The sequence below is a fragment of the Trichomycterus rosablanca genome, chromosome 1 (genome assembly GCF_030014385.1).
Source record: "Trichomycterus rosablanca isolate fTriRos1 chromosome 1, fTriRos1.hap1, whole genome shotgun sequence".
NCBI lineage: Eukaryota > Metazoa > Chordata > Actinopteri > Siluriformes > Trichomycteridae > Trichomycterus > Trichomycterus rosablanca.
This window is the reverse complement of record NC_085988.1, coordinates 18,142,788-18,155,057: the sequence shown is the minus strand read 5'-3', so window position 1 is coordinate 18,155,057 and position 12,270 is coordinate 18,142,788. Positions and strand designations below refer to the sequence as shown.

The window sequence follows — 12,270 nt, the reverse complement described above, 5'->3', positions numbered from 1 at the left end:
ACTAATATTACATTATATATTTTGGTCAATGTTTTGAACATGAAAGCTAGACAATAAGAAAAATGGGACTGTAAGAATATTGACGTCTTTAAACTTTGGTGCTGGCGGATCCTTGACCAAATCAAACCAAACCTGTCACTGGAAGCCCAGATAACTACATGGAATCATTATTATTTTGGACACATTATGAGAAGAACCTGTTTACTGGAAAATACAGTTACGCTTGGAGGAGTTGAAGGTAATGGAGGAAGAGGACAGCTAGTAACAAGATAGATGGATGCAATTGGAGGAACAATGAACAAGCCATTAGAAGCCTGATGACCCAAAGACAGGACATTCTGGAAAAACACCATCCATATGGTTGCAAGGAGTTAGATTCGACCTGACGGAACCTATTATTATTATTAATATTATTAATTAATTAATTATAAAGGAAGCAATAGAAGCAATAACATGGGCCCCTAAATGCCTTCAATGTAAGTGTAAATGATGAAACCCAAGTTAAATTATTACTTTATTAAAGAAAAAAGGTTACACAATGCGTATACTGTATCACCCATGGAAAAAAAGGTTGCCCCCTAACATAACCGACTACTTGTGCCACCTTTGTGGCAGCAAATGCAACCAAATGTTCTCTGCAAACTTTCCCAGCTTTATATAACATACAACAAGACATATATCTTCCAAAAAGTTCCACGTTTGACTCACTGGACCTCAAAACATTTTACCTGCATGGTGCCTGCACTGATCCGCATATGAACTCGCCTCATTCAGGTGAAAAGATACAGTCGGCTACTGCACACGTGTCGGAGGGGGCGTGTGTCAGTCTCGCTCTCCTCAATCAGGAGTAAAGATCAGCATCAGTAGAGGGGAAGCGTAATGCAATCGGGTAATTGGATATGACTAGGTTGGGAGGAAAATTGGAAAAAATGCAGGAAAGAAGTGTGGAAACTTTTTGAAGATCCCTCGTATGTTGTCAGTCAGCTATTTTGGAAGGCATGCCACATTTGGGAATATTAACACTGTTCTAAGCTTTTCCCTATTTTAATAATAGCGCTCACTGTGGTTCGCAGAAGTCCAACAGAAATGATTTTGTTCATCTTTCTAGACTGATCCATTATTATTTTGTGTTTTCCTCATTTTTTTCCAGAGTTTTATTACGTTGCTGGAAATGTTTTATTTAAACAAGGATTGAATTTTCAATGGCAGTGATCAAACCTGCGTGTGTCTAGTCTGGTTAAATTGACCCAGTTATCAATTAAATTTCATAATTAAGTAACCAAAGGGGCAGAACTAAAGTTGGCCCTGGTTTCTATCGTGTTAACACTGGTAACATCTTCTGCATTGTATTTGATAAAGTAACAACATTTTTTTAGATGTATGTGTTATTTCCCCGCTCGACTCTAGGTGGTGCATGACAGCGGGGGGATGTACACTTTCTCCAAGCATGGCCGATTCTGTCACGAGATCAAAATGAACTACTCTCCATACACCAACTACTTCACACGAGTCTTCTGGAATCGCTCCTACCATGTCTACAAAGTCAACTCCATCATTTCCTTCCAGTATTGACTGATGTCCACCTTGCTAATGACTTCTTTTTCTCTCAGTACTGACTGATGTATGCAGGGCGAACATCTCCAACTCTATTTACTCCTTTTATTAGTGCCAGCCTCTACTTCTACTTCTGCACCAGCACCAGTTCTTTTTTCATTATCTTATTATAACAAGCCTTCCTTCTTTTCCCCTTGTTTTTTACAATTATGACTGAACATGATTTTGAGCAATTAAGAGTTAAGGGTCTTGCTCAGGGGCCCAACAGTGGCAACTTGGCAATGATGGGGCTTGAACCGGCAACCTTCTGCTTACTAGTTCTTAATCACTTAGCTATCACTTTTTTCTGTGCTCTGCCATACTGCTTTTTTTATTTTACTTTTTATAGTTTCTTTCCTTCCCTACCAGCAGTACTTACTTTCCTTCCTTCCCTATCGACCCTCTTTTCTTTCTCTATCTTACTTCCTTCCTTACCTACAGTGGCGCCAAAAAGTATTTAGTCAGCCACTGATTGTGCAGGTTCTCCTACTTAGACAGATGAGAGAGGTCTGTAATTTTCATCATAGGTACACTTCAACTATGAGAGACAAAATGAGAAAAAAAAATCCAGGAAATCACATTGTAGGATTTTTAAAGAATTTATTTGTAAATTATGGTGGAAAATAAGTATTTGGTCAATAACAAACAAGCAAGATTTCTGGCTCTCACAGACCTGTAACTTCTTCTTTAAGAAGCTCTTCTGTCCTCCACTCATTACCTGTATTAATGGCACCTGTTTGACCTCGTTATCTGTATAAAAGACACCTGTCCACAGCCTCAAACAGTCAGACTCCAAACTCAACCATGGCCAAGACCAAAGAGCTGTCGAAGGACACCAGGAAGAAAATTGTAGACCTGCACCAGGCTGGGAAGAGTGAATCTACAATAGGCAAGCAGGTTGGTGTGAATAAATCAACTGTGGGAGCAATTGTAAGAAAATGGAAGACATACAAGACCATTGATAATCTCCCTTGGGGTCAAGATCTCATCCCGTGGGGTCAAAATGATCATGAGAACGGAGAGCAAAAATCCCAGAACTACACGGAGGGACCTGATGAATGACCTGCAGAGAGCTGGAACCAAAGTAACAAAGGCTACCATCAGTAACACACTACGCCGAGAGGGACTCAAATCCTGCAGTGCCAGGCGTGTCCCCCTGCTTAAGCCAGTACATGTCCAGGCCCGTCTGAAGTTTGTCAGAGAGCATATGGATGATCCAGAAGAGGATTGGGAGAATATCATGTGGTCAGATGAAACCAAAATGGAACTTTTTGGTAAAAACTCAACTCGTCGTGTTTGGAGGCTGAGTTGCATCCCAAGAACACCATACCTACTGTGAAGCATGGGGGTGGAAACATCATGCTTTGGGGCTGTTTTTCTGCAAAGGGGACAGGACGACTGATCCGTGTTAAGGGAAGAATGAACGGGGCCATGTATCGTGAGATTTTAAGCCAAAACCTCCTTCCATCAGTGAGAGCATTGAAGATAGAACGTGGCTGGGTCTTCTAGCATTCCAAACACACCGCTCAGGCAACAAAGGAGTGGCTCCGTAAAAAGCATTTCAAGGTCCTGGAGTGGCCTAGCCAGTCTCCAGACCTCAACCCCATAGAAAATTTGTGGAGTCCGTGTTGCCCAGCGACAGCCCCAAAACATCACTGCTCTAGAGGAGATCTGCATGGAGGAATGGGCCAAAATACCAGCTACAGTGTGTGCAAACCTGGTGAAGACTTACAGGAAATGTTTCACCTCTGTCATTGCCAACAAAGGTTATGTTACAAAGTATTGAGTTGAACTTTTGTTATTGACCAAATACTTATTTTCCACCATAATTTACAAATAAATTCTTTAAAAATCCTACAATGTGATTTGTCTCTCATAGTTGAAGTGTACCTATGATGAAAATTACAGACCTCTAGGTAGGAGAACTTGCACAATCAGTGGCTGACTAAATACTTTTTGACCCCACTGTACCTACCTGCCTTCATTCCTCCCTTCCTTATCTTTCTTCCTTCCCTACCTACCTTCCTTTCTTACCTTTCTTTGCTCTCTACCTACCTACCTTCCTTCCTTACCTTCCTTACTCTCCTTCTTCACCTACCTTCCTTCCCTCCTCTCCCTACTCTTCTTCCTTACCTTCCTTCCTTACTCTCCTTTCTTCTTTACTCTCTTTCCTTTATTCTCTTACCTTCCTTTCTTACCGACATTCCTTCTTTCCTTACTTCCTTTTCTTCCTCTTTCATTATTTACTTTTTTCCCTTTCTGTATTTGTTTTTACATCTATCTTTCATCCTGCCTTTCTTTATTTAACTTTCATGTCACGCTTCATATAACTGCTATCGTTTTAAACTTATTTTAAATTCCTATCATGCCTTCCTTCAGTCAATACAGATTTTTTTCTTTCTTTCTGCCTTTCCCCCTCTGCTCCTTCTTTCCTGGCTTCTGCCTACCATCTATACTTATGCACAATGACGTTTGTATTGTAAATTATATGTTTATACTATATGTCAGTGTGGAAATGTGTGTGTGTGCGTGCTACAGGTGCTTGTTTGGAGCTTTTTAAAAGCTGATGTGGTCAGTTCACAGCTCTGGTAGGTTTTTGTTTGAATATAGACAGGGCTGTGCATGCAGTCAGCATTTAGGTAGTGCAGGCTGGTTCTGAAGCTGCCTAAAAATTGAAATTTGCGTTCTTATGCCTTGTTTTACACTGTATCTTGTGACATATGCATTCTTAGAAATGAAAGTACTCAACTGTACCTTTCTTGTTGCTGGGATAATACAGTTAAAGGTACATGTTGTGTACAGTAAATGTGGTCAGTCTTACACAATAAAGAAGTATTTTAGTTGATGAAATAGCACACTCTACTAAATCTGAGCAAAGACAATAGAAATAGTTTTTTGTTTAGATAGATTTGTTTTTTCCTGTATTCACATTATTCACCAGGAGCATTTAGTTCAAATGATGCAGCTAGACTTACACCGATCAGCCATAACAATCAAACCATCTCATGGTTTCTACACACACTGTCCATTTTATCAGCTCCACTTACCATATAGAAGCACTTTGTAGTTCTACAATTACTGACTGTAGTCCATCTATTTCTCTACATATAGTTTTAGCCTGCTTTCACCCTGTTCTTCAATGGTCAGGACCACCACAGAGCAGGTATTAGGTGGTGGATGATTCCCAGCACTGCAGTGACAATGACATGGTGGTGGTGTGTTAGTGTGTGTTGTGCCTGTATGAGTGGATCAGACACAGCAATGCTGCTGGAGTTTTTAAATACCGTGTCCACTCACTGTCCACTCTATTAGACATTCCTACCTAGTTGGTCCACCTTGTAGATGTAAAGTCGGAGACGATCGCTCATCTATTGCTGCTGTTTGAGTTGGTCATCTTCTAGACCTTCATCAGTGGTCACAGGACGCTGCCCACGGGGCGCTGTTGGCTGGATATTTTTGGTTGGTGGACTATTCTCAGTCCAGCAGTGACATTGAGGTGTTTAAAAACTCCATCAGCACTGCTGTGTCTTATCCACTCATACCAGCACAACACACACTAACACACCACCACCATGTCAGTGTCACTGCAGTGCTGAGAATGATCCACCACCCAAATAATACCTACTCTGTAGTGGTCCTGGGAGAGTCCTGACCATTAAAGATCAGCATGAAAGGGGGCTAACAAAGCATGCAGAGAAACAGAGGACTACAGTCAGTAATTGTAGAACTACAAAGTGCTTCTATATGGTAAGTGGAGCTGATAAAATGGACAATTAGTGTAGAAACAAGGAGGTGGTCATAATGTTATGCCTGATCGGTGTATGTTGCAGTGGTGTAAATGTAATAAGCATGATGGGCAAACTTTTATTATTATTGGATTTGCAAATCAAACTTCTCAATCCTAAATACAGCAGTGTAAAGAGCAGTATTGTAAGTAAAATAAAAGTGCCTTTTGTAAAACTGAGGCAAAGTTAGATCTGATAAAGCAACAGATGAATTTCTTTATTTTGTCCTTTTTATTTACATAAAAACAACTATAAACTTTACGTTTGTTTCAATTTGCATCAGTTAAATTATTTAATGGGAATTACTTATGTTACAAACAAATGACTAGTAATTTTCACTTAAATGTGACGTGATGTCTGACCTCATTATGCTATTTAAAATAATACCTTAAACATCTGTTATTTTTTTTAGGAATTAAGAAGTCAGTTTTTACAATAAAAACAGTTCTAACTAAATGTATTTACAATTATTCGTATTTTCTTTAAAACAATCAATGCTACTGTATTATTTTAATCCAAAGTATGTGTTTTATTTTAGAGTGGACATTTACATAACCATGCTGTTTATCTTTTTTTTTTTTTTTTTTTTTTTTTTTTTTTTTTTTTACACCCATCACTTAATATTGTAGCAATAATTTTCATGTACTCCATTATTAACTAACCTCTTCATCAGTAAAAGTTTTTTATGTGGTAATAAGGTTGTACTGGGTTTATTTTGTTGTGCACGCCGACTAAACATTTCTGTTATTAAAATTACAATCACAGAACATATTATCATCATCTTCCACTAACCTGTCTGTCACCTTGTCTACGACCAGTGTCTCATATATATACAATGTATATATAATGTATATATACAATGTATACAGTAGTGTTCAAAAAAATAGCAGTGATTTTAAAAAAGTGAATAAAGCACAAAATCATTATAATAACTTTTATTTCCATGAATGCAAATGCACTGAAAATACTACACTTTAAATTCTAAATCAAAACAATAACAAAATTTAGCCAGTTTGTGTTCATCATTTACAGAAAATTAAGAAAAATGAATATTGGGCAGTTCAAAATAATAGCAGTGCCAGCATTTTTCTTTAAAAACTAAAAAAATGTATAACATGAAAAAATGTTTGAGGTTTCACTTTACTTTAAATTACTGAACTAATATTTAGTGGCATAACAATTGTTTCCGAGATCTGTGTTGCATGGAGTCGACCAACTTCTGGCACCTCTGAAGAGGTATTCCAGTCCAGGATGATTAGACGACATTCCACAGTTCTTATGCAATTTTGGGTTTTGCCTCAAAAAAACGCGCTTCAGATTTCAGCCCACAAGTTCTCTATGGGATTGAAGTCAGGAGATTGGGCTGGTCACTCTATTACCTCAATCTTGTTTGTCTGTAACCAAGATGTTTTGGGTCATTGTCATGTTGAAACACCCATTTTAAGGACATTTCTTCTTCGTCATAGGGCAACATGATCTCCTCAAGTATTCTGATATATTTAATCTGATCCATGATCCCTCATATGTGATAAATAGACGTAACACCATGGTATGAAAAACATCCCCATATCATCATTTTGTACCACCGTGCTTTACTGTCTTCACAGTGAACTTTGGCTTGAATTCAGTGCTCGAGGATCGTCTGACATACTGTCTACGGCCAATAGACCCAAATAGAACAATTTTGCTTTCACCAGTCCACAAAATGTTGAGCCATTTCTCTTTGGACCAGTCAATGTGTTCCTTGGCAAATTTGAACCCATTCAGGACACGTCTTTTTCTTAACAACGGGACTTTGCAGGAGTTCTTGCTGGTAAATTGGCTTCACTTAATCATCTTCTGTACTCACTGGTAACTTCAGATGTTCCTTGATCTTTCTGGAGGTGATCATTGGCTGAGCCTTTGCCATTTTGGCTATTCTTCGATCCATTCAAACAGTAGTTCCATGCTTCCTTCTGCATCTTTCAGGTTTTGGTTGTCACTTTAAGGCATTTGAGATCATTTTAGCTGAGCAGCCAATAATTTGATGCACTTCTCTGTATGTTTTTTCCCTCTACAATCAACTTTTTAATCAAAGTACGCTGTTCATCAGAACAATGTCTGGAACAACCCATTTTACCCAGTATTTCAGAAGGAAATGTGCTATGACCAACCTGTGCAACATTTGCCCCCCTCCTACCTTAAATAAGGACCAAAATTGACACCCGTTCTTCTGCAGAATGAATGACTTCACCAATTGAAATTCTCACTGCTATTATTTTGAACAACCCATTTTCAATCAATGCTTCAATTACTCAGAATGAGTGGGATGCATGTCCTAATTGTTGGGTTTGTTTTGTTGTCATTACTCTACTACACTTTCAAGTAAAATTTTTGCTATGTAGAAATAGCATTTCTACTAAAAACAGTGATTCATCAGGTGAATGGTGTTGGACTGCTATTTTTTTGAACACCACTGTATATAATATACAATGTGCATACAATCATTCTGATTGAACAGATGCTTTGTGGTACAGATCTGGACCCAGGATCAAGTCTATTTCATGAAATTTGTTCATGAAAACAAATCTTATAGGGTCTGTCTCAAAACCTAGTGAGCTGCCTACTGCCTATGTAGAAAGAACTCTAAATAACCTTAAACTTTAGAAGGCAGATTGAGATGCTCTACTTTGAATCTAGCTAGCTCTAGACATCATCTGTCCCCGCCCACTGCCACAGTTTTAGATATCCTTTATTTACATTTTACATTTACATTTTCGGCATTTAGCAAACGCTTTTATCCAAAGCGACTTACAATTATGACTGAACAAAATTTTTGAGCAATTGAGGGTTAAGGGCCTTGCTCAGGGACCCAACAGTGGCAACTTGGTGGTGGTGGGGTTTGAACCGGCAACCTTTTGATTACTAGTCCAGTACCTTAACCACTGAGCTATCACTTTATTTGTCATATATACATATACACGTGTACAGTACAATGAAATTCTTTCTTCGCATATCCCAGCTTGTTTGGGGTCAGAGCGCAGGGTCAGCCACCGTACGGCACCCCTGGAGCAGCGAGGGTTAAGGGCCTTGCTCAAGGACCCAACAGTGGCTGCATAGCAGAGCCTGGATTTGAACTGCCAATCTTCCGATTGATAGCCCAAAGCACTACCCACTAGGCTACCACTGACCAGCTTACTATGCTAACACAGTTAGCCTCAGGCCATGATGTTTTACTTAACTCAAAATCATTTACAAGCAAATTGCTTTTAATAACATTTTTTTGTTCTAGTATTACAACATTTTTTATTTCATTTTCATTTTTACTCCAGTTTTATCTTGGTCGAAGTCGTAGTGGGTCCAGTTAGTCAAGTCAAATTTATTTGTATAGAACTTTTTACAATAGACATTGTCTTAAAGCAACTTTACAGAATCCAGGACTGACAGACCAAAAACTCCTGCTGAGCAAGTCAAGGGTGACAGTGTCAAGGAAAAAAAACCCCTAAAAAATACAAGAAGAAACCTTGAGAGGAACCAGACTCAGCAGGGACCCCCATCCTCCTTGGCTGACCTGGAGAATAAAATGATTGAATTTGATTTATGCAAATCATACATACACCAAAAGTAATTTAAACTAAAGGTTATAATGAGCAAAAAGAATAAACAAGCAATTGGAGTTCTTGATTATTCAGTCTGTGATAAAGTCCAGTTCCCTGTAATACACCTCGGACAGGACATCAGTCTTTCTTGGGGCCTCGACTCGGTCATCCCCCCAGACATAGCCAATAATGTGTGTATGTAGATGCCTGACTGACTGAACTTAACCCTGTTGAACACATTTAAGATGAATTAGAATGTCGATTGTGAGCCAGGGCTTCTTCTCAAACACTGATCTCTGACCTCACTAATGCTCCTTTGACTAAATGCCACTTATTCCCGCAGACACTTTCTTTTGGGAAGCCTTTTCAGAAGCTAGAGGTTTCTGGAATGAGCAATCTACCAAGCTCAGGTCTTGACATGCTGTTTATTTCTTTATAATAAATTCCCCCCAGACATAAACAATTACTGTCGCCTCACAGCAAGAAGGTCCTGGGTTCGATTCCCAGGTGGAGCGGTCTGGTCCTTTCTGTGTGGAGTTTGCATGTTCTCTCTGTGTCTGTTTGGGTTTCCTCCAGGAGCTCCGGTTTCCAACTACAGTCCAAAGACATGCAACTGAGGTGAATTGGAGATACTTAATTATCCATGACTGATTGACATTAAACTTGAACTGATGAATCTTGTGTAACCAGTAACTACCTGTCATGTCATGAATGTAACCAAAGTGTAAAACATGATGTTAAACTCCTAATAGATAATAAATAAATAAATAAATAAATAAATACATTTACAGGAAGACACCTTCTAGACTCAGCAGGGACCTCCATCCTCCTTGGGTGGCCATTTGATTGAATAGGAATTGCACAAATCATACATACACAAAATTAATTTCAACTAAAGGTTATAATTAGCGAAAGAAATTAACAAGCAATTGGAGTTCTTTATTAATTATATATGATTTATAATAAAGTCCAGTTTCCCAGAATCACTGGGTGCAGTGCTGTAATACACCTTGGACATCATCATCATCTGTTCCGCTTATCCATTCAGGGTCACAGTGGCAACAGTGCAAGCAAAGAGTCCCAGGCATCTCTTTTTCCTGCCGCTTCTACCAGCTTCCCATGCCAGCTGGGAAATGTAAGACCCCGGGGCCTCCTCCCAGTTGGCCGTGCCTGGTATACCTCCAAAGGAAGGCGTCCAGGAGGCATCCTTATCAGATGCTCGAACCACCTCAACTGGCTCCTCTCCATGCAAAGGAGCAGCGGTGTTGCTGAGCTCCTCACCCGATCACGGAGAGTATGCCCAGCAACCCGCCAAAGAAAGCTCATTTCAGCCGCTTGTATCCGCGACCTCATTCTTTCGGTCATTACACAAAGCTTGTGACCATAGGTGAGGATATGGACATAGATCGACCGGTAAATTGAGAGCTTTGCTTTGCGGCTCAGCTCGCACTTCACCACAATGATCCGGTAAAGTGACCCATTACTGCAGACGCCACACCCAACCTACAGTCGATCTCATGATCCCTCTTCACATCACTCGTGAGCAAGACCCAGAGATATTTGAACTCCTTCACTCCCCTCCTACTCACAGGGAGCATGCCATCTTTTTCCGGGGCAGGACACCAATCGTACATAACCAGACATAGCCAATAATGTGTGTATGTAGACGCCTGACCGAATACACTTAACCCTGTTGAACACATTTCAGATGAATTAGAATGACGATTGTGAGCCAGGGCTTCTTCTCAAAAACTAATCTCTTAGAACGCATCATCGGAACCAAACTCCCCAACTTGGACAGTGTATATAACAGCCGTTTAAAGAACAAGGCCGACAGCATTAGTAAGGATGCAATACACCCTGGGAACTATCTGTTTTCCCTGTTCCCATCTGGAAGGCGGTACAGGGCTATTCGTACACACACGAACAGACTGAGGAACAGTTTCTTCCCAAGAGCTGTGGCCTCCATCACCCCTCCCCACCCCTCATAGACTGTGAACTTGAACACTGCGTATTTGCACATCTTCACACAACCATTCTCTCACTCAAGCATAACATTATCATTTTTGAAACTGAAACTGGTATCTCTACATAGCACAGTCACTTTATATATTCATATTCACCCATTATTTATTTTATTTTATTTATCTTGAAATCCAAACTTCAAATTGTACTGGTTATTCTGTGTAAATATCCATATGTTTATGTAAATACTTTGCTTCTTCTTTTTATCTTTCGGAGAGTGTCAAACTAAATTTAGTTGTACGCAAGTACAGGGTGTCCCAAAATGAACTGACATTTTAAATTTGCCGCCATTTTTTCGCGGCAAAACCAGAGTTTGAGATTTTTAAATTGCTGTCATTAGTAAACGTTGAGGTTAAATCATGAAAAGGTACACAATCGAACAACGCGTAGGAATTGTAAAAATTCACTTTAAAAATGGTGATGTGAACTGGCTGCCGAGATCATGTGACTTGACACCGTTAGACTTCTTTCTTTGGGGTTATCTTAAGGATAAAGTGTACACCAACAAACCACAATCCATTGAGGACCTCAAAGAAGAAATTTGACACAACATTGCTGAAATTTCTCAGCAATTATGTCAACGTGTCATGGAAAATTTCATCAAAAGAGTGAACATGTGCTGCCACGGTCATAACCTCCATGTCTTCACTTTCAAATAAAGCTAAAACATTATTAATGTTCAAATAACAAATGTGTTTTATAAAAAAATTCAAATGTCAGTTCATTTTGGGACACCCTGTATAATGACAATAAAGGTTCTTCTTCTCTTTTTATTCCCACAGATACTTTCTTGTGGGAAGTAGTGGTGTGCGATACTGCAAAATTTGGTATTGATCCGATACCAAGTAAATACAGGGCCAGTATCGCCAATATCTATCCGATACCGATACTTTTTAATAATTAAGGTAGCTGCATCATCAAATTGCTAAATCTGAATAAATTTTCATGACATTTAAGTGTATTATCATAATACATACATTTTTGTAAGTAGCTGCTCTCAGTAGGGTTGTAAATAAATTCAGTTGCTTAAAGCGGTTAGCTTTCTTGTTTCTGGTGCTTTACTTTCTCACAACGTTACCATCATGGCATATCACCACCAAGAGGCTAACTCATAGTTGTGTTTGCTGAGTAAATACATTTGTAAATTTTTAATAGTGACCGAATACATGTTTCCTTGTTAATTTAAAATAAAAGAATCGATGCTATTCTGTTTACATTTATAAGCACAAAGTCAAATGAAAAGAGCTCTCACTCACCAAAACAGGGAATATGCTCCAATTCATTTGCGT

General features: G+C 39.1%; 1 protein-coding gene across 1 annotated transcript in view; it reads left to right on the top strand.

Annotated features, from left to right (window-relative positions):
• The window catches only part of LOC134319337 (probable C-mannosyltransferase DPY19L4), a 29,305-nt gene extending 27,733 nt beyond the window's left edge, over nt 1–1,572 (top strand). Inside the window, exon 20 of the mRNA XM_063000447.1 lies at nt 1,408–1,572. Within this exon, the coding sequence (XP_062856517.1) occupies nt 1,408–1,572 (165 nt within the window). The remainder of the gene's footprint in view (nt 1–1,407) is intronic.
• The last annotated feature ends 10,698 nt before the right edge of the window (nt 1,573–12,270 follow it).